Below are 24,537 nucleotides of genomic sequence, written 5' to 3'. Positions count from 1 at the left end.
CTAATACAACTCACTTCTTGCTGGCCTACTTGTGTCTTCCTAAAGCCCCCCTGATTGCATCTAGAATACGGGCACTTGACCTGTATTTAACCTTCATAAATTCTCTTATGTCAAGCCTTTGCTCAGGTCTGTACTTTGGTTCTCAGTTACTGCAAGAATTACATTCAAGTGTCTGACCTGCAGTGCTAATGTCTAATTTACTAATTTGTCATTTAGTTTTATCCGAGGTGATTTACAATACATCTGTAGCATCCTGGGAAGTGACTGCATAAGGTTGGTAATTCTTGAATCAACTCTTGGGGAATTTTAACCTACAATATTTTTGTTGCCAGCCAAGATCTTTAAATATTAAGCTACATTATTACAGTGGTGCCAATAGCCTGGTCCCCTACTACGGTCAAACATCTATCATCCATCTCTTCCCCTAAAGGGTTCCTGCTTGTTCAGGTCTAGAATACATCATTCCTAAAAGTGCAAGTTTTATTTGTCACATGCTCAGTCGAAATAGCCCTGAAATGTTTTCACACATTGCGTGTTGGGTCTCCACACTGTGGCTGTAAGTGAAACGACGATAGTCTTTGGGTGGAGGTTTTACCTTCACTGTATATGTGATTGTGTGTGTGCGCTTGTGTGTTGCCCCTCAGCCAAACTGCCTTTATCTGGCATGGTGGGAAGTTGTTAGATCGTTAATCAATGTCAGAAGAGCAACATGCCCTATGGCGTTTCTTGTCTCAAAGGAAAGCGTTGCCATGTGGGGCTGTGTCATAATGGGAATGTATGGGCAGCCATTGATGGGAGGATGCAAGGATTAGTCAGTGTATTATGTCAAAGCTGAGCCTCAAGATTCCTGTCTCACAGAACCTTTTGTTTATCATTCAGTCATGACTAAAATGCATTTATATATCTCTTGGATAGCCTAAGCTTTAGATGTGCTTTCTTGGCCTAGTTTCGAGGAACAAGACGTGGCCTGTAGAACAGATCTGTGGTCAGATATACTGATATGAATGATTTGTGTGAGGCAAAGTGACATACCTAGTGTTTCTGTATAAGGATTTCCGGAAGGTGTCAGCTTCTCAAAAAAGTTTTAGAAAGAGTCACTTGAAACAGTAAGTTGCAGAAATGATGAAGATCAGTCCTTCGTATTACTCTATATCAACTGCAGTTGTTGCTCTGAGGCCCTATCTTCCATTTTCAGTTCATCACAGCGCACCGCGGCACACTGGCTGATCTCCAGAGAGATATCCGTCGCATAGAATGCTGACACAAGGAGATACTGTCCTCAAGAAGAAGGAGAGGAGCGAGGGAGCGTCTTGGCTTGCGCATGCTGGCTGATATCAGAGCTGTCAGTCAAACAATGAACAAACTCTCTCCTAGGGACAAAAAGAAAACTTTACTCACACTCCTTCTTCTTCCACATCCTTATCTCTATAAATCAACTCCACTGTTGTTTAAATTAGACAGTTAAATACACTGTCTGTGCCAAGCTGTGTACACAAATTAGTAGTTGGTCTTCTGTTCAGAGATGAAAAAAATGAAATATTTCTAATACCAGTTGGTTTTCTCAACCCTGAGCTTTGTATAATTTTGTAGGGTCATGTTCACCAGACATCAAGCAGACATCTTTCTTAATGAGCGTTCACATAGTTCTTCAGTTCAAAACATTTGGACTAAGTGCAGCAGAATGGAACAGAATGCAGAGGTCTCGAGATGCATTTGTAAAAGTTGGACTTTTGGAAGATAGTGTTAAACTTTGACAGGACTGATTTGGTCAGTCAGGTCACAGGGCCTTTTTTAAGCCTGGTTTCAGCCTTTTCACATCGCTTTTATCCAACTGATCCAGTGCATTGTGATTGGCCGATCACTGCAAGCACTCTTTGGAAATGTAACGCTCCTTTCCATAATCACGAGTTTCAACTTTCAAAATAAATGTAAAGACAGTAATAATGTCCTTAGTTTTACCATCAGTTCAAGCCTGAAAGGGGAACAAAGTCGCGTGACAGACACAGTGATGAAGCTCTTATGTATTGGCAGTATACAAGCCACAGACGGTTAAGACAGCTGACTCCACTGAGTGACCCTGTCTCTCTCTCTCTCTCTCACACACACACACACACACACACACACACACACACACACACACGTGTGCACAAACACATACGCACACACACATGAAGTGCAAAACTCCACATTTGAACAGTCAACAGCAAATACTTAAACTAATTACAAAACATACTTACAGTAGCTGATTCAGAAGCGCCAGATTATCGTGGCAAAGTCAGAATTACCTCCTCTCCCAGGTTCACGATACGGTTGTCCATAAAATGCGTTGGTGTTCTGTTGTAAGTAATCTTAAAGATTCCTAAATGCATCTACTTTCGGAAGGCCAAATAAAGTGCTTTTGCTTTCTCCTAGAAACACACAGCATCTCCCTGACATGCCTGCTTCAACACTAACTATGGTTACTGAAACCACGCCTTCTTTCTTTGCGTGAACATTATGACCCCTTTAAATACTTCCATTTCCATTATATTGTGCTTCATCTAAGCTGTTTCTGAATGTTAGAATGCAGCTTATGAAACATGTCCAATGGGGATGGAGTGAACCTTAAACCAACTAGTCGTTAAAGGGGACATAACACACAGTTTCGCTCAATCTCATGTTAACCTTGAGATCCAGTAGTATTGCATCCCTCATATCTCCAAAGAGTCTCTAGTTTTATGATATTTATAAAAGATACAGCTTTACGATTCTTTTCAAAAGCACTCCAAATTGTTATTTGAAGCTTTGGCCAAGTTTAGCATGAGAATCCAACTTTTTAAAATTTTGTAAATAACTCAGAAACCATGAAATAGCATAAGACCCCCCCCCCCCCCTTTTAAGACATCCAATTTTGAAAATATCCCTAGACTTTAGGGTCAATGTAACGTCCATGCAGACTCTACCATAGATGTCTATAGAGTCTCTAGTTCCTAACGGCTTGACTGTCACAATGGGGCATTGATGGATAAGAGCCAGCAAACCCATACAGCCCTGTCCAAAGCTGACCTACACATATCCATATTATTTGCTTTGTCTTTTTGCTACACATTTGTACTTTTTGCTAACAATGTTTCGTTCGTCTTTTCTTGTTGAGCGTGCTTCTCTTCTCCTCGTTGTGTTTGAAGTGGAGATGATTTTACTTTCAGAGGTGTGCATGCCACCCCCAGTTATATTTATCTCCAGACTTCAAAGTGCCACCCTGCTGTGTTTTTGCATCTGAACAAATAAAGAAGGTTGTTTCTCCAGTGTAGCCTTCCATATGGCTCTCTTCCGAAATGAACCAGCCAAGGGGAACGGGAATCACTTGTTCAAATATAATCGTGTTAACCAGTTTTCTCCTTTTCTCTTTTCTCCGCAGTTCTCCTAAGATGAAACTCCAGCACCCCTGAAGAAGGATGTCACCCCTGGCACATTGGATAGGACGGTGCCTATGGGCATCTGTGTCACTCACATGCCAAGCCTGAAAAGTGGAAAGAAAGACAGTTCTAGCAGACACGTCAAACACTTCCAAGCTCTAGAGTGAAACTTTGCACAGTTGGCCATGGCTGCATATCCATGGCTTGGAGGATAGTATCCCTTGTTTAGCAAGCATTTTTACCACAGTGAGTTTTTTAACTGGTCATTTAGCAAATCCAGCACTTCCTTGCCCAGAGGGTTTATAGAGTATCTGTCACACACAAGCTGAACCGGAGGATCCAAAATGGAGGTCACACAGCAACACAATTTCTACCGGACTGGTTAAAGCTGCAGTCAAAAGCATTACTGCAAGGGCAGTATGCAGGCAGCTGACTACCCAGCCACAAATAATAACACAGGTAAGAATCACCTTGATAGGTTTCCTAAATAAATTAAGTTTCTGCTTAAGTCTCCTAAGTTTCTCAGTTAAGGTTCACACGTAATTTAATCAATTATACTTTCAGCTACATGTTAAAATTGATCTACAATTGAAAAAGAAGACTCCGCATCAATTATTACTTTCATTCTCTATCAGGCAGGTCTTCATAGTTTCTGGAATTATCACATGACCAGCCATTTACTGTACTTTTTTCTTTTTTATATCCACAGCAATTTGGATAATAATAGCGCTATTCAATTCAAGTTTATTTGCATAGTGCTTTTTACGATACAAATCATTGCAAAGCAACTTTACAGAAAATTAAGTTTCTACAATATTTAGTAGTAGCTTATCAGTGATGACTGTCAGTTTATGTGCATACAGCAGAAATGTTCGGAAAAATCAATAAAAGACGTAAACAAACAGACGATTAACACTATTAACAGCAATTATGCAATCAGATTTATAGCAAAATGTGGTAGTTCTGTATGTTGACTCTGGGTTAACATCATCTGAGGTCCTCTGAGGGGTTGGCATCATCTCTTTTTAGGATGTTCTGGATCCAGACTGGAGCTTGTGTAAATCCTAGTTACAGAGAAACAAATAGAGACATAATTAGCGTAGCTGCTGTTCCAGCCAAGTAAAATGAATTAGTTTAACCCAAGCTAAAGAATAATAATGCACATTAGATCAGATATAACTGCAGTCCAAAATTATGAGATGCATTATTTGAATGCTTGGCCAAAGAGGTGTGTTTTTAATCTAGATTTAAACAGAGAAAGTGTGTCCGAACCCCGAACATTATCAGGAAGGCTATTCCAGAGTTTGGGAGCCAAATGTGAAAAAGCTCTACATCCTTTAGTGGACTTTGCTATCCTAGGTACTATCAAAAGTCCAGCGTTTTGTGACCTTAGGGAGCGTGATGGGTTGTAGCGTGGTAGAAGACTAGTTAGGTACGCAGGAGCTTAACCATTAAGGGCCTTATAAGTATTATAAGTAAGTAATAATATTTTGTAACTGATACGGAACTTAATAGGTAGCCAGTGGAAAGACTGTAAAATTGGGGTAATATGATCATATTTTCTTGACCTGGTAAGGACTCTAGCTGGTGCATTTTGGACTACCTGTAGCTTGTTTATTGAGGATGCAGGACAACCACCTAGCAGTGCATTACAATAGTCCATGAATGCATGAACTAGCTTTTCTGCATCAGAAACAGGTAACATGTTTCGTAGCTTGGCAATGTTTCTAAGATGGAAGAATGCTGTTTTTGTAACATGGGAAATCTGATTTTTAAAAGACAAGTTGCTGTCTAATATAACACCCAGATTTTTGACTGTAGAGGAAGTAACAGTACATCCGTCTAATCTACGAGATTCTGTGTAATGTTTTTTTGTCCAATAAGTAATATCTCTGTCTTTATTAGGAGAAAATTATTGGTTATCCAATCTTTTACATTTTTAGATAATTGTGGCACTCCATATTTTACTGGTGATAAATGAGATGACTCCCCATTTAAATAAACAAAGTGGTAGCGATCGGACAGGTAGGATCTAAACCATCTTAAAGCCTGCCCTTGGATACCTGTATAGTTTTGTAATCTATCTATGAGTATGTCGTGATCTATGGTGTCGAACACAGAACTAAGATCAAGTAAAACTAGCAATGAGATGCAGCCTTGATCTGAAGCAAGAAGCAAGTCATTTGTAATTTTAACAAGTGCAGTTTCTGTGCTATGATGGGGCCTGAAACCCGACTGAAATTCTTCATAGAGATTATTCTTTTTGCAGGAAGGAGCACAGTTGAGCAAACACAACTTTTTCAAAAATTTTAGACATAAATGGAAGATTTTAAATGGGTCTGTAATTTGCCAGTTCACTAGGATCTAGTTGTGGTTTCTTAATAAGAGGCTTAATAACAGCCAGCTTGAATGGTTTTGGGACCATTTGGACCGGTACAGGTAACAACTCTTTCAGTAATTTAGTGGATACAGGATCTAATAAACATGTTGTTGGTTTAGATGCAGTGATAAGTTTATTTAGCTCTTCCTGTCCTATAGTTGTAAAGCACTGCAGTTTGTCTTTGGGTGCGATGGATAAAACTGAGGTATTAGACGCTGTAGAATCTACATTTTTTTATTGTATTTCTGATGTTATCTATTTTATCAGTGAAGAAATTCATAAAGTCGTTACTATTTAACTGTGAGGGAATATTTAGATCGGGTGGCGTCTGGTTATTTGTTAATCTAGCCACTGTGCTAAATAAAAACCTTGGATTGTTTTGGTTGTTTTCTATGAGTTTGTGGATATGCTCGGCCCTGGCAATTTTTTAGAGCCTGTCTATAGCTGGATATACTGTTTTTCCACGCAATTCTAAAAACTTCCAAGTTAGTTGTTCTCCATTTGCGCTCAAGACTACGAGTTTCTTTCTTGAGAGAGTGGGTATTACTGTTGTACCATGGCACAGTACGTTTTCCAACAGGTCTGAGAGGAAATATCCAGATGCTTTTAAGAATTCTGTATATGGCCCTGGTGGTCTATACACAGTAGCCAGAGGAAGAGATACGATAGATTTCTTTTGCATATCTGACAGTGTAACATTAAGCAGAAGTATTTCGAATGATTTAAATCTGTATCCTGTTTTCTGGGTAACACTAAGAATATCACTATATATTGTTGCAACACCTCCCCCACGACCAGTCTGACGGGGCTCATGTTTATAACAGTAGTTTGATGGAGTAGACTCATTTAGACCAATATAATCATTTGGTTTTAGTCAGGTTTTAGTCAACCAGAGTACATCAAAACTATTTTCTTTGATAATTTCATTTACAATAACTGCTTTGGGTGTGAGTGATCTAATGTTTATGAGCATTAGATAATATTTGAGAATTGGATTACTAGTCAAATGGAGCGTAGAGTCCTGGAGATGTTGTCCGAGAGGAGTTCCGCTCCGACTCTGCTGGGGTGCAGGCCATCTGTGCCAAAAAGCCTAGGACGCTCCCAGAAAAGATTCCAATTATTAACAAAGAGCAGTTTCTATTCTTTACACCATGACAATAGCCATTCATTTAAAGCAAAAAGTCTACTGAACCTTTTCGTGTCCTCGTCGATACGTGGGCAGTTGTCCTGACACGATGATCGTCGCCGTGGGCGTCGTGCTGCGAACCGTCTCGATCAGGATCCTGAAGTCTCTCTTCAGTGTCTCCGTCTGCCGCTGCGTGGTGTTGTTAACCCCCGCGTGAAACACAACCGCTCTGGGGCTCTCGTCGGCCTTCAGGATCGCGGGTCTCTGCGCAGTGAAGGACATCTGGGAAGATCGCATCCTGGGTGCACCGGGCCTGTGCTGAGAACACATGGAGTAGAGGTGGTGGGACTGTTATCAGTGCGCTGTATGCTTACCCCGGACTTGTGAGTGTCAGCCCGGGAGTTTTCCAGCGCGGCTCTCCGCTCTCTCAGCTGGGACTGCCTCTGCTCCAGGACCCGAATCTGCTTCTCCACGGCCTCCAGCTCTGAATGCACCGAATGCAGCTCGAACGTGTCATCACCCGCACTCAAAGGTAGACATACATCCACCATTAAAGCAAGTAACAGTGAGTAAAGCAATGGTAATGTGTGTGAATAGAGTATTAGCAATGCACGCGGGATTAGCGGCAACCACGCTGGCGATGCTAACGGGCTATAAGCTAATAGCGGACTCGGGAAATCAAAATAAAACTAGTGATAAAGCGCTCTGATTGTTTTTGTTGTAGAATATGATAGAGGATATTTTCACACATTATAGAAATTAAAATGATGGTGTATAAAATAGATTTTAAGATTAAAAAATAGACGATAAAGAATTCATGTGACGGAGCTCAAACTCGAGACACATGGCAGCAACAAACAGGAAGTGACAAATTATTATTTTATTCTTCTTTGTCTTATTACATTGTTATTACATTATTATTATTATGTTATTATCATTAATAACTAGGTGGGAAAATATATTCAATGTACTACTACTACTTTTAACTATTATTATTATTATTATTATTAGTATTAGTATTATTAATAAATATGACGATAATAATTATAATAATATGTATAATTTTAATATAATGTCACCTAATGCTGCTGCTTCATCATCATCTTTTTCTTCTTATTATTATCTAAACAGTAGCAGTACTATTATGATATTTTGCCTCTCAGAAGTCTGCCATTCATGTGTAAAAATTTGGTCAGTCGAGTTCACGCTTCGCCAGTTTCCGCAATCTGACCAATCATAACACAAAATCTGCAATTTTGTCCCACAAACAAACCAGATAGAAGAGTAGATTAATGTTGGTGGACTTGGACTTCAAAAATTGTGTGTTTTGATGTGTTTCCACGGTTGAAACAAGATAGCTTCTGATGTTCATTCATGTTTATTTTGTGCTATAACTAGTAAAGAGGAAGAGATGATGGGTTCATTTGCCGCTAGAGCTGAGGCACTACAGCGATCTGTCATGACGCATTAGATATAAGAGCAGTAAAACTGTATTTATTGTTTGAATTTCTTAAAAATGACAAAATTTGGAAGCTGAGACTTTGTTTTATTGCAAAAGTAACCTGCTCTGTCTTGTCTGTTGGCATGTTGGTAGTGTCCTCTTTCCTCAGCAATGTATTTTTGAGAGTATCATGGCTTGTTGGACGTAGCAACAGTAACTAAGGGGGTCTAGGTCCTTGCGATGGGTCAATTGAGTCACACCTTCCATAAATAATTTGAACATCATCGTCTAATCACTACCTTGTTATTTAAAACATTTTTTTTATGTTGCATAAAAGAAATGTACGCATGTACTCATTTGCTACTGATTGCTTTTCAGGTGCAGATTTACTAAGGGAAGGGTTTGCCTCATTTATGGCTCATTCATTCATTAATTAGGTTAGGGAAAGAAGTGAGGCTGGAGTGCCACTGGTACCCCTTTAAAAAAAGGCACATGAGTGTTAGTATGAAGTCAGATCAATTACTTATTAACAAAAAGTTGCTTAGTTCACCTTTGTTTTTGAGAATACATGACTTTTGAACTGCAAGGAGTCCCTATCATGTTGGTAGGGTTGTGTTTCAAAAAAATCAAAAAAAGAGACTCTTTTCAGAAAGTGAAACTTCTGCCTTTGTTCGGGGCTGGCCAAGTGCTGACACTGAAAATACTCCAGTATCCAGCTTTTAATATCAGATGTGGAATTTGAACTTGGACTGGAATTTGGACCCATACATCCAAAAATTCCTAAGAGACCTGAGGTAGAGGATATTGTTTTAACAACTGGATGGGCCCCAAGCTGAGCCGGGGTCACAATGTTCTGCTATTTTATTCATCATGGAGAGAAATGAAAAACCAGAACATTCTGTTCAAAAGCATGTGATGGGCTCTCCAGCTGAGGGGAAAGAGTGCCGGCCCACGGTCCCAGGCAACCTGTCAGTCAAAGAAATCACAACAGAATGGAATGCTTCAACTAGCAAAAACGTTTTGATGTTGGTTTGAAATTTAGCACAAAGAAAGTCAGTGCAAAAATGTAATTGTGTCATTATTTTCTCACCTTCATATCGCTCCAAACCTTCATTACTTTTGTGGATCACAAAAGAAAATGTCAAAACAGTTCTTCAAAATTCACCATAAAGGTAGTGACTTGTGTAGTGATCTTTGCATTTAATCTGAACATGGCACATTAAGACACTTCGCTTATAGCAAAGCTTTAGATTCCGTCTTAACATGCCAAATTTTAACAAATATAATTGTGAGAATTCAGAAGATTTTGAATAGATGGTTACTTTTATGGCAGTTTTGTGGATTTTTTTCTCAATCGATCAATTAAATGTTGTTGCATGGAAAAGAGCATCTTGAACATTATTCAAAATATCTTCTCTGTGTTCCATGCAAGAAGGAAAGTCAGGTTTGAATGACATGAGGGTGAGTAAATAATGACAATACTTATTTTCTATGAACGGTTAAACTTAAGTTTAACTAAAATACAAAATTACCTTGGTTTATTGCTTTAAAACGTTTCAGAGAGACAATCCTAAAGCCTAGTCAAAGTAATTAGACAAATACTATAAATAACAACCCAAATATCATGTAATTTGTTAGATATATGTCTGTACCATGATCAGTGAAGTTGCTTTTCATTTAATATCAATTTAAGCTCATTTCATCCCAATCAAAGAGATGTATACTGCCACTGTTTTTGTGTTGATATGATTTGATTTAATTTGCTCATGATTTTGCCTAGCAACAGAGAGCGAAGCTACTCAGTTTTGATGCTTGTGCTTGCTCACACACTTCACTCACACACACACACACACACACACACACACACACACACACACACACACACACACACACACACACACACACACACACACATATACAGTAGTCTTTGTGGAGTAGGAATTGTGTTGGTGGTTCATGGCAGAGGCGTTTTGAGTGTGGACAGCTTCCAAATCGATTCCTGTCATTTTGTGAACCCACAGCACACAGGTTTGCATATAGGCAAGGTTCGAAAAGGTTGGGGGAGTTTAAAGTGGGCTGAATGCCTGGGAATACAGCGGTACTAAACAAGCGGGATAGGGGAGAGCAAAAACAATCGCTGCCTGCAATGTTAAACTCTGGTTAGCTGTGCTTGTTTTAGGTTTTGAGCCGTGGTGGACCGACCTGTTTAAAAGCTCCAGTCTTATATGTTCCTTTTAAATCTGCCACTTTAAGTTACAGGCGTTTCAGAATTAGCTTAATAGTTTTCAACTTTAAAAAAAGACCATCACACCAGCTATATGTAGTACAGTGTCTAGCCCTTGTCTGTTTTACATTTTACTCAGAAATGTTAATAAAGTGAGAACATATTGCGACGGCTGCTCCGTCTCGCACTTTTTGACTCGGTTCTGCTATGCATGCACACTTAATTATCTGAGCTCAGCCGGCGGAGGTCATTCGCTTCTCACCACGACACACACCGCTCCCCCTCAATGTGCTGGGGAGTTTGGCGCAGAAAATTTTGCAGGCTTCCTCGCTCTTATTTTCTTTTCTTAATAAAGGTGCCAAGACCTGGAGGCGGTGACAGACACAGACTGAGGGAGAAAGACAGGGAGGGGAGTGTTGAAAGTGACAAAAGATATAGCGTGATGTGTGGGAGACGAGGTCCAAATAAGATTAAAGGTATTAAGAACAAAACTCATTTCGCAGCCTTCGCAGAAGTACACAAGACTTGTGTAATACAACAAGACGTGTAATCCAAAACCAGACGGGAAAGTATCAATCCATTTTAAGAAGCGAAATACACGCTGATTCTGGCTAATAAATTGATATGCAGTTTTTGAAGGTGACGTGTGTGCTTACTTTTGAATTTCTCCTGTGCCAGCCTAACATGCACAGGCAACTATTGGTAAGCCATTTGTAGGTTGATTTGCAAACACTGCGGCTCTGTGGCGCAATCAAAACATTGCTCTGTGTGTTTAAGGATGAGATGCGGAAGAAATTAATTCTACTCACAATAGGGTTTTAAGTAGATTAACCAGACAAATGCCTTGAAATATATCATCTGATCAATGTCTTGAGATGTGGTAACCGTAGTATAAGTACATAATTTATTTTATTAATGCACGTTTATTTCATCGAAATGTAACCGCTTACTCTGGAATGACTTCACATTTTTCTGTTGATATTAAAGTTGCAATGTACAGTAATCAGAGAGAATCACCATCAGAGAGAAATTTGACATTTCAGAGGAAGATCCATGACATTTACATTTTGATTAAACATTTACATTTTGAAAAAAGTTCATGCATGAATTATTCACAATAAGATCAATAAAATGCATTTAGAAAATTGATATGGAGAATATCTATTTCATACTGAATTAAATCAGGCCTTTCGGGCTATTGGTTAAAGGGTTAACTAATAGTCATTCATCTATTTAGGGTGTGTTTTCACTTGTAGTTTGGTTCTTGGTTCTTTTGGTCTGGAGTAAGAAACTACATTTGGTTGACATTGTATTGTAACTAAATACAGTGTTGATATTCTTATTTTAACGGCAAACCTAAAGATAAAAAACAAAAGGCACAAGGATATGGTCACAACCTGACTGGACAGCTTTTATGTTACATATTTCATGAACTTACTGAACGTCCAGAACAATGCTGTGTGCTGGGCTAAATGTCCTCGTTTTATGTGTGTACATATGGAGGTATTTTTTACTAGCTGATAACTCACGAACAGGGTATAAAATGTATAAAGAAGTCAAAACAACATCAGGAATTTTTCCACTGTACATATACTGTAGATCTGCTGTAAGGAGACGCCGATTCTGACTTCCATACTGAACTGTAATTAGGTGACATAGTTCCTACATATGACTAGAAGAACCAGGTATGCTTGAGCATTCTGTCCTTTTTAAGACTGCATCTTGTGACATCACATCATGTTTTTGGTTTGTTTAAATGTCTTTGGGCTATGTTGCATCTTTTAGCTGAACCACACCAGAGTTTATTTGGAAGCGTAAAAAAACCTGCCAAGTGTGAACACACCCTTAGTCATTGATTAAAGGGAAAGTTCACCTAAAAATGAAAATTGGCCCATGTTTTACTCCCTTAAGGCATAGGTGTATATGACCTTCTTCGACTGGATTTGCCATGAGGGAGTAAAACATGGGCTAATTATAATTTTTGGGTGAACTAACCCTTTAAGGCTACTACTCAATGCAGCCTTTCTTAAATTGTTATAGTTAATTTAATGCCACTTAACATTAATGTAGTAAAGTTTACAACAACAATAGCAAATTATTTGAAGCATTACCATTTTGGAGATGCACTTGAAGGTGAACTTCCCCTTGAGTCTCTGCATCCAAGTCAAAAAGTCTCAAAAGTGGTGCTTCTGGATAGGAGTAGTAGCCCATTGTTTTAAGGAACGCCCACTTTTCATGATCCAGTCAAGTCCTGCCATTCATTGACTTTTCTGCTAACACTTTAGAATATGGAACACATATTCACTATTAAATATGAGTTTTTCCTCAGTAAATTCCTAATTTGCTGCTTATTGATCGTAAGGCAGTTGCAGTAGTCATGTTTAGGTATTGAAGATCTAGAATATGGTTTTGCAGAATGAGACCAATTGCAGAATTAATATGTGCTTCATAAGTACTAATAAACAGATAATATGCATGCTAATGAGCAAATATTAATAGTGAATAGTGTCTCTTAATCTTAATTCCTTAAGTGTTACCATTTGTCTTGTTGAAAATCCTGTTTGACTTTATGGTCACATTATGCAAATAAATTGGCTTATGAATGCTGTTTCAATATGTCATGTGGAAAATTAAGACAAAAAAAGACAACAAACCGCAGTCATGAACAGCTAACACACTTGGCCTGAATTGCCCGCGGACTCCAAATCCCAGGTGCGGGTTAAATTTAGGAACTGAGACTTCTCTCAGACCCATCCATCCCATGATCTCCTCCGGCTGACCGCTGCACACAGATGGCCCTGTCTGACTGCTTCAGGGGAGCGCAGGGCAGGTGACATCAACAGCCGGACCAGGGAGGAGAACCCAGACACACAGGGTGGTTCGAGGTCTTATCAGGGTCGGATGAGTCATGAGAATGGCAGGCGATTGTGCGACGAGCGGCCGATGACACAGAGAGCGGTCAGAGAGCATCAGTTTGGCTGAGCAGACAGGGAAGTGCGTGAGAGAGTGCAGGACAATAACACTGCTGCATGAGACACACTGACAAATGACCTAAAGCACAGTCTGAAGGCCTGTTCACACCAAGAATAATAACTATAGATATAGATATAGTTTTAAAAATCATAGCATAGTCAAAACCATAGCTATAATCCATAACTATAACTGGAAAAACAGAGGAATTTTTTCCCAGCTGATGAATAATAAAAGGATTGACAGCCAACCAGAATCCACCCAGCTTTAAAAAGCTCAAGCATTTAAAATGGCACACAACAAAACTGATCAAATGAATCGTTTAAGCAAATGATTCAGTGATTCACTCTATTTTATTTGTTCCTTGAATTAATTAGTGTTTTTGAATGAATAATTTGAGCGATTAAATTATTTACTCATAGACCATCCTTGTTTGTTCCCTGAATGAACGAGTAGTTTTTCAATCAAATCATTTAAGTGAACTATTCAGTTATTCTCTCACAAAGACACATTTGTCTTGTTTTTTGAATGAATCAGTGTTTTTGAATAAATCAGTTGAGTGAATGATTCAGTGACTCGCTCATAAAGGCAGTCACTTTTTACCACTTTTCACACTGATGTAACTTACAGAAAACACTAACTGAAGGAATCTATATATATATATATATATATATATATATATATATATATATATATATATATATATTAAATCTATATTTTATCCATAACTGCTTGATTTTTTTTATTCTGTTGAAAAATGTAACAATTATTGCCCAGCTATTTATATAAAGTTGTATATAGAATTATGTTTAAGGTCATATACATAAACTGAAAGAAATTATCCTTTAAAACAAATTTCGCTCAGAAATTGAAAGTACATTTTACAAATAAATACAAAGAAACAGCAAATAACGTTGAATTAAACATGAAATTTTTAAGTTGAAAGACTGAAATATTTTCTTATCAAATGTACTTTTTTTGCTTACAAAATCATTTTTACCGTGTACATGCAGTACATTTGTGAAGGGTTATCTATATCTTAAATGCTTGATTGATTGCATCGCAAAATATAAACTATATTATTCCCCAATATTAATCGAAATGCAACAATAAGGCATTAAAGCTGCTTTGAAACGATGGGTATTGTGAAAAGCACTATACAAATAAATTGACTTGCTGTTTTTAGCCTGGTAGTGAAGAAATGGGAAAAATCAGATATATTTACATAGAAACATCTGAGTTGCAGCACAAAGTCTACCCACTTAGACAGAAAGAGATTGTCTGACCAAATGGTAAAGCAACCAACCACAAGGTGTTTTTATTTTAATTTTTGATGCGGATAAATCTGAAATGGCACAGTATTGGACTTGAAAGAAAAAACTATGGCGAGACCATCTTCGTTCACACAATTTAAATATCTAGAGAATATTCAGAAATTCTGTGAGAATGCAGTTCTGCTCATGTATATTTAGTGTGCTTCAAGTGCCTCAAAAAAAACCTCTTTCAAACATTTAAAGGTCATGAACCCAAGCACCCTAGCATCACGGCAGTGAGTTTTCTAAACACAGTTTGTTCAGAAATGGTTAAAATCTGCAATGTCTGCATGGCTCAGATCTTGCTCTACATTTCTAGATCATCCTGAAATTAAGTGACACCTGGCTGTCTGCTCGGGACTGATAGATCGTTGTCTGTCCTCAAGCAGATGCACAAGTGTGTTTAAGTTTGTTTGGGCGTTGTGTGGAGACTGACGTCTCAAACATGGTGTCTCATTTCCCCTGCTGGTGATCAAATCTGCGATTAACGCCACAGACGAGACAGCAGCCGGAGAACTGCCTGATACAAGGCACTGTAATGGCTCTGAAGTCAATGTTTTATAGATGTTATGTCATCGGGTGTGGTGTCAGGTCACGCATCATGAGTCTGGGTAGATTAGAGACCCGTTAAACTCCATCACAACATCCCTGACCTCTTTTATTCACAGCAGGCTGCCGAACAACTGCCTCATATGTTCCCTTCCTCGGGATCTTTTAAGAGCACCTGACTAGCAAAGCACTTTTGTTATTAAATCGAAGGGAGAAATTAAGAAGGCTTTTACAATGAAAGGACATTTTTTGTCTTTATTTAATCTTACATTTTATCTTTTCAGTGGTGTTGATGTATTCCTTAAAGAAACAGTTCACTAAAAATGTAAATTGTCATCTTTTACTCATCCTCATGTTGTTCCCAACTCATGTGACTTCACAAAAGGAGATGTTTTGCAAAATATTTGAGCTGCTCTTTTCCATACAACAGCACTGACGCACATTCTTAGGCTTTCAAAAAGAATATAAAAAACCACCATAAAAGTACCATGATTTATAGCTAATAATGACTTAAATTTGAGCCTGTTCTATTGTTATTATTAACTAAAGGTAAAACTATTAAAAAACATTTTCATTAATTGAAAGCTGAAATAAGAAAAGAAATATTAGGAAAAAATGAAAACTAGAAAGGTTGACTGCAGCTAACTGAAATAAAATGATTGCAAGTATTACAAATACTAAAAACTAAATAAAATAAGATAAATGGAATATATGAAAATAAATAAATAAATAAAATGGCGATGTCATACTGTATATCATCAAATTTAAACTAAAAGTTAAATTAAAACTAATTCCTATTGTTAAATACTATAACAATATAATTATATAAATAATACTAAAATAATGCTGGTTAATCACAAGACTATTTTGCTTGTTTAATATTAACATTGCTACAGATTTATCCATCACATCATTTACAATATTTGTTCATTTCATTTCTGTCAGCAAAAAATAATTATTTGCACTGGCATAAAATGAGTTTAAGTTGAAATATACAATTACTAAAACTGAAAATATAAAAAAATTAAGGCTAATTCGTATTTAGTACTTATAATTATATAATTATATAAATAATACTAAAATAACACTTGTCTGTTCATCACATAATGCATGTAATATAGTGCACAAGCCATTTATTTTTTGTTTGTTTTAAAACATTTCCATTGCTACAAATATATTTGAAAATGATTATATTAATAAAAAGCATACACTAGTGTATATTTCGTGATAAATTGTCATCAAAAATAATTATCAGTTGTCTCTTATATTAGCACACATTTTCCAACACATTGTGCTTATATTAACATTGTGTTTATGATTCTGAATCACATCTTACAGAGCAAGACTTCTGACTTTCAGCATGAAGTCTGGTCTACTTTGCTGTTTATTTGGCCAAAGAACCGCCCACAAAGACCATCTGACTGACATGTGAAGCAACCAACCACAGTCTGTTTACATGATGTTTTGGAAACACTAATCTTTAATAGATGATACCATACCAGCAAGCTGAAGAAGTGATTAAAAACCTGTGCACTCTGAATAACATAAATTGTTTGGAAGCCAGCCAATCAGATTGGAGCTTGCGGTTTTAGCCAGCTGTTGCCATTTCTGTGTGCAATATCCATCAGACGGGCCGTGAGCTGTCCATGGGCGTACCGTCTGAGGTTTAGACTAGTCTTAGAGTAACTGGGTAGAAATGTTTCACATGCTCTATAAAGTTTTGAAATATCTGTTCATCTCAGCACTCCACCCAAAGCCAAGTTGTAATTGTTATTTTCCTGCATGTGGTGCATTGCATCAACCTGCATATGCTTAATTATTCAGTCTGTCTGGTATGTGATGCCTTCAGTTGTATAATAGTGCCGCATTGTGTCATAACAATCCTAACCATCCACCCTTGATGCATTTCTCTCTTTGTCTTTCTGCAGAGTGCAAGTTCCACTGCACCAATGGCAGATGTCTGAAACTTCTCTCGCTGATTTGCAATCATCTGAATGAATGTGGAGACAACAGTGATGAGGAACACTGTCCTGCTTCTGTACCTCCACCTCCAGACACCATCCAGTGTAAGTCCATCCGCCCACCTCTGTCTCAACGCCACATCTGCATCACCGACAGGTGATATTGCATCAGTGTTGGGGAAGCTACTGTAGAAAACTACTCGGCTACAGTCAAGCTACTATTAAGAATAAATATAATCAAATGTTGCCGCATACATAGAAGGGATTTATGTCAGTTACTGTCTTTAAATTCAATAATTAGCCTATTGGATTATGTGGTTCACTGTATTTATGAGGCATAAAGAACTGGAACAAATAAAATCTACCCTAATTTATTCACCTGAACTGAAAACCGTGCAGTATTTCAATATTTATTTCACTACAAAAAAGATTTGGTGAATCAATGTTTCTTTCTTTGAACTAGTATATTAAGTCCAGACAGAGGGCAGAAATTAACGGGGGCATGTGGTAAAAATGTCACTAAAATGACCTAAAATGCCCCACAAATTTGAGATAAATGGGCAAAAATGCATAATTTTTGCATAATTAAACTAAATCTATTTTGGCTGTCGCAATTAAAATGAAATGTGAAAAAGGTCAATTTGTGAAAATACATTTAAATCTGCATACATTGCATCTGATTGCTTTTACGCTTTTACTCATAATTGGACTTTATAACGTGCAATTGCAAGTTCATATCTCCCGATTCTGAGAAAAGAAGTCAGAATAGTGAGAAAAAAGTCAGAATTGTGAGATAGAAAGTCACAATTACCTTGTTTTAATTTTAATTTTGTGGTAGGATTGGGCTTCCATGTTTCACTAATCACACTTATCACTTGATCAATAATCACTTCAGTGATTATTACGAGAGTTTTTGCAATGTTAATGTCATGGACTGACATGTTTGTGTTATGTAATGAATATAATGTGCCGCTTCCTCAAACACAAAAACAGTTTATATGTATTCTATTAATCAGCAATAATAATCATTATTACAACATCAAGAGCAACAATTGACAAAAATGCTTTTTGTCATTATATTGCAGTCCTATTAGTTCCTATTTTATCAAATGTATATCTAATTAAAAGTCTGTTGTCATTGGTAACATTTTAAAGTATTCTGATTGATTGACACAAATGGTTAAATTGAAGTGTTTGACATTAAAGACAGCAAGCATACAAATAATAAGGTAACTATAAAAAATGCCCCGGTTAACAATTCCAGGGGGCAAATATTGAATGAATCAGACTCATGCTACTGGACAGTGACAGTCTACTGGAGTGTTTGATTAACATCACAATCGGTTGCAAGGCTGGGTGTGCATTATAAATGTGACATAAAAACAGCAATACAGCACTTAGTTGTTGGGAAAAATGTCTTGTTACTAGAAACTATTACTGGTTACTATTTTGAAAACAGCTGAACTGCTGTTACTGTAGTTTGTGGTGTCGCCCAGATCTCTTTGCTGTGTGCTCTGTGCTGTTGTCTTTGCTGATCCATCCTGTTTTATTGATATTTTGTTCAGCATTGTGCCACAAAATGCCGTGTGGTGCAGATGTCTTACCACAGTTCTGCAAGAAAAACATACTGAGCACAAGTGTGAGAACGATTCTTCTGCTGAGGAGTACAGTTCATTAGCATAACTGTAGATGATATTGCAGATATGTTGACTTGATGCATTAAAACTGAATTCCAGTTGATGTGCGTTAGCTGTTTTATAATGAATCTGGCTTATCAGTCAGATTTGAGAGTTAGAAGTGTTCATTTTTGCTGCAAATAATTATTGCTTTAGATAATCGATTCATCTGTCAAGTTTTATTCTGGTTTAATCAAATATTACTCCACAGTGTGCTTGGGGCTCTCCATCAAATTGAAGTATGTAATGTATACTATGTGTGCAAACTGTTTTAAAATATGAGCTAAAGGTTGCAATACTAGCAGAAGAGCATTTCGAATAACCAAAGTTACCAAACCACAAACTAATCAAGTCAGAGGTTAAAATGCACTAGAACACACACATTGCCTCCTCTAAACATGTCAACATTCAAGTCTACTAAACATTTTTTCTGTGATTAAATTAAAGCAATAAGCCCCAAGAAGCTGTGGTTTATAGTGAATTTATAACAGCTTAGGGGCATTGTTAGGCACGACACGAAGCGGAGCTGTGGTTGCAACAAGGTTGTCACCAAGCAACAGACAAACGTAAACAGGTGTATGTTTGTAGTGTAATTTACAACAGTTCCGAACGTGGCTCAACCAATCAGAATCAAGGACCGGAACTCTCCGCTTTATAATAGTTCATATAAAATAACATTATTTGGGTTGCAAGGATCTTTAAACTTTGATTAATATGATTGCGCAGTATGTTGCAGAAAGTTTAACAAAGACAGCGACATTTAGTCATTCACTTGCTGTGATGCATTGTTTTAAAAAACGGGAATTTCTTGTATTTTAAGAATATAACAGTAAAATATACACTGCTGTTGAAAAGTTTGGGTTCGGTATAGGTTTTTTTTGTTTGTTTTTTAAATAAGTAGCTATTTATGCTCACTCAAGACTGCATTTATCTGATAGAAAATACAGTAGATTGGAAATTAATGTGAAATAATATTACAAATAAAGAAACTTTTATATTTACACACACACACACACACACACACACACACACACACACACACACACACACACACACACACACACACACACACACACACACATATATATTTATTCCTGTGATCAAAGCTGAATTTTCAGCATCATTACTCCAGTCTTCAGTGTCACATTTTCCCTCAGAAATCAGTCTAATATGCTGAATAAAATTATTCTTATTTGCAAAGTTAAAAACATGTTTTTTCTGCTTAATATTTTTATACAAGCAGAATTTTCAATATTCTTTATAAGTAGAAATTTGAACAGCGATAATTTGAAATCTTTTGTAACAATCATCTTTAAAATATTAAATTAAAATATAAATTTGTTAAAAACTGTTGTTTCATTAGCAGTTATTAGTAATGTTTGTGCATTTTAGATTACCACTTTGTACTGAGCTGTCTTTGTGTTTAGCGTTTTCTTTTTTCTGTTTGAAAGTTGAATTCATCTTTATATTTGACTCTGCTGGCATCAGTGTTAGACTGGTTACTGTTGAAGGCTGAACTTTCTGTCGCGTTATTCTTTTGCTAGCACACTGTATTTGTGTTTAACAGGTTTTAGTAGTTGTTTGTGTGACCTTCCCCTTCCATCCATAGGCGTGTGAATCTGTGTTTGTATGTGGATGCTGTTCGTAGATGAATTTGTGTGCTTTAGCTCTCTCTTCTATCTGTGCGCGCGCAGACACACAGACACACACACACAAACACACACACACACACACACACACACACACACACACACACACACACACACACACACACACACACACTCTCTTTCTTGCTTGATGTCAGTCATCTTACAAGGCCAGTTAACATGAAAGCATCCAGACAGACTGTTAACTCTTTTAAACTTCAACAAATGTCTTCAAGGTTCATCAAGTGTAATTAGGACTGAGTGGAATTAGCTGGTTTTTATTCAACAGTGCTGTCTACGCATCACCTCGGTCATTTATGTCTTTGAAAGTCGTCGACTCTAATAAAACAATGTAGATGAGTTTGTTTCTTCATGGGAACAAATTTGGAGAAATGTGGCATTGCATCACCAATGGATGCTCTGCAGTGAATGGGTGCCGTCAGAATGAGAGTCCAAACAGCTGATAAAAACATCACAATAATCCACAAGTAATCCACACCACTCCAGTCCATCAGTTAATGTCTTGTGAAGTAAAAAGTGAAAATCGCAAAGTGAAAAGTTTTCATTTTTGTAAACAGAGCTTGATCTGTGCATATTTCTCTCCTGATTCAGATGAGACGGATTTCCCCCGGGAGAAAACAATATGGATTATAGACTCATATCTTAGTTTTGAAGTTAAAATACCTTAAGGATGGATTTGTTTCTTACAAACATGCATCTTTTCACTTTAACTGATGAACTGGAGTGGTGTGGATTACTTGTGGATTATTGTGATGTTTTTATCAGCTGTTTGGACTCTCATTCTGACGGCACCCATTCACTACAGAGCATCCATTGGTGAGCAAGTGATGCTATGCTACATTTCTCCAAATATGTTCTGAGGAAGAAACAAACTCATCTATATCTTGGATGGCCTGAGGCGAGTACATTTACAGCAAGTTTTTATTTTTGGGTGAACTGTTCCTTTAAGGATCTTGTTTCATTTCATATGAACTAGGACAATTAAAGTGGTTCTTTTGGTTTGTTTTACAAAGTTTTCTACCAACATTTTTTTTTTTACAGCTAGGCTTTTATTGGCCGTGTCCACTTCCTCCCTCTTTCTCCTTCCCCAGCAGCCATCTCTTCATGAACACTCCCCACGTTAGGATTGCTCGGTTTTGTGAGCTTTATTTATCATGCTTTTTTCAATTTTTTCCCCTGCTGTCTGCTGAACAAGGGCCACTCTTTACCGATGGAACAAGTCCAACTGCTGCACTTAAAATATTTAGCAGTCTGGGCCGCATGTTAATGAAAGCGTCTGCGGCTGGCTGCTATTTTAGAGACACCTGTGTGCGCCGTGATTGAATTTTCAGAGGCTGAGGAGTGCTGATTTTTGTGTCGAGAAAGAGACAGCAAGCGAGAGAGACGCAGAGGAGGCAAAACGAGAGATGGGAGGGGGGGAAGCAAAAATGATTTCAATTCTAATGGCCACGGCGGTAGCGTAGCGTTCTCTCAGACAGATGGATCATGAATATGGTCTAGACACTTGGTGTCTGAGTGAATCAGGGGGCCCTGTACGAGAGGGGTCTTCACACTACCCCACCCCCACAACACACACACACACACACACACACACACACACACACACACACTGAGTGGAGAAAATGAAAGCGTTTTCAGGCAGAAAATAAAAGTTTGTTATCATACGTTCATCAGACAGACAGGAGAAGGAGGTGATTCTCAATATCACATGGGTTTTGGGTTCACTGAAGAGCCACAAGGTGGAAACAGACGATATAAAATGGTTGTTAAACAACGTCATTGTTAAACATTCTGTCATTATTTTCTCACCCTCATGTCATTCCAAACTTTCTTTATTCTCAGAATAAAAAAGAAGTTACACACACACACACACACACACACACACACACACGCACACACATATACATACATATATATATATATATATATATATTATATAAAATATTAATTTTTTTTCCCTAAATTATTTTCATTAATTTTGGGTGAACTATCACTTTACGTACCCTATTAATTTTTCCACAAACATATGGAATAATTGTTTTAATATATTTGAAAAAAATATTTTTTGCTCAACAAGGCTGCATTTATTTAATCACAAATACAGTTAAAATGGTAATATTAAATGTTATATTATTACTATTTAAAATAATTGTTTTAAAATGTAATTTATATTTGAATATTCAGCATCATTACTCCAGTCTTCAGAGTCACATGATCCTTTAGAAATCATTCTAATTTACTGATTTGCTGCTCAAGAAACATTTCTGATTGTCTTGATGTGGAAACTGTGATACATTAACCATTCAAAAAAGAAAAAAGAATGCATTACATTGAAAGTTGCGGTAAAGGCTTTTATAATGCTACAAAAAATGTTACAAGTTTCCACAAAAATATTTCGTAGCAAACACTGTTTTCAACTTAAGAACCATTATTATTAATTGAGCACCAATAATAACTGTTAATATTGGAGCAGTATGATATAATGACTTTGAGCACAGGAATAAATTACATTGTAAAACATATGACAATAGAAAACAGTTATTTTAAATTTTAATAATATTTCATAATATTACCATTTTCCTGTATTTTTGAACATATAAATCCAGTCTTAGTGAGTGAAAGAGACTTCTGTCAAAAACATGAACAATCTTAAATCATTTAAATTAGTAGTGTAGGTGTCATGTGACAAGTTTCCAGCGTCAAATAAAAACAGACAGACGGTCAGTGGGTGCATACAATCCACAAAAATGTGTGTAAATGCTAATTATTGACTGATGGAGGACTTGGGACCGAGATAAATGTGTGTGTGTCTGTGAGAGAGAGGGTGAAAGGTGCTGACGGCTGCTGAGGTGGAAAATCTACAGTGACTCAATTTGTCTGGGTGCTTTTCCTGCTCAACATGACCTTCCCACAGAACTATGTGTGTGATATTGACATACTCGTTACACTCTGCCAGTTTATCTGCGGTTGGATTCCAGCGGTGATGTGTGTTTGGGGTCAGAGGTCACTGTCACGGGGCTTTAGAGAGTGGCTATGTTATAATTCATCGTACACTGGAATTATCAAACGTATGTCACAATACAGAAGAAAAGATCTGCTGCTTCTTGCATTACATCACAACTTTGAGGCTGGTAAAGTTAGTGTTAACTAATGTCACAATTGTATAACTTATAATATGCACTGGCATAGTTAGCACACTCAAAAGTATGTACATTCCCATAAGAAGAAAGCATATACCTGTAGTTCAACATGTAGTCAAAGCAGGTGAATAGGATGCAGCTGGTGTCTGGAGACAGTTTGATCTCGTCTCTGGCTTCACTTCTGAACACATTTATACAGCATGTACTTTGTCACTGCTATGGTGCAATAGATATCTTCATCGAGATCTTCATTGTCCTCATAAATTTTTCTTACATTTATTATCATTCCTGATTTCTGTTTAATAGCAGTTAATGAAGGAACTGTTAAGATTTATAGAGTTTCTAGAATATTTCATTGTTCATATGGTTATCTTTAGGCCATTTACTAAATAATTGCCAAGCAATGTGTGTTTATCAGCAATTTACAATGGATTACAATGCAAATCATTTAATCATACCCTTGTGAAAACAAAGTCTGTTAATTTAACTAAATGTGCACTTGTAGTGTACTTCAAATCTTAAAAGTATATATTTTTTAAAAACTCTACTTGCAGATAATAATATGAATGAAATAAAAGACAGCTTAAAGATAGAGACTATTTCATCACTGTGTAACACACTTAAAGCTGCAGTCGGTAACTTTCGGGGCTCGCATCTGGCGGAAGAACATTGTAGCCGGAGCTACTTCTCTCCAA

General features: G+C 37.2%; 1 protein-coding gene across 1 annotated transcript in view; it reads left to right on the top strand.

Moving 5' to 3' along the window:
* LOC109096517 (low-density lipoprotein receptor class A domain-containing protein 4-like) overlaps nt 1-24,537 on the top strand; it is an 87,018-nt gene that overhangs the window by 26,142 nt on the left and 36,339 nt on the right. Inside the window, exons 2-3 of the mRNA XM_042745747.1 lie at nt 3,398-3,854; nt 17,327-17,464. Of these exons, the coding sequence (XP_042601681.1) occupies nt 3,815-3,854; nt 17,327-17,464 (178 nt within the window). The 5' untranslated portion in view covers nt 3,398-3,814. The remainder of the gene's footprint in view (nt 1-3,397; nt 3,855-17,326; nt 17,465-24,537) is intronic.

The sequence above is a fragment of the Cyprinus carpio genome, chromosome B19 (assembly GCF_018340385.1).
Source record: "Cyprinus carpio isolate SPL01 chromosome B19, ASM1834038v1, whole genome shotgun sequence".
Classification (NCBI taxonomy): Eukaryota; Metazoa; Chordata; class Actinopteri; order Cypriniformes; family Cyprinidae; genus Cyprinus; species Cyprinus carpio.
The sequence above is the reverse complement of the archived record's forward strand: the minus strand, read 5'-3'. Positions and strand labels throughout refer to the sequence as shown.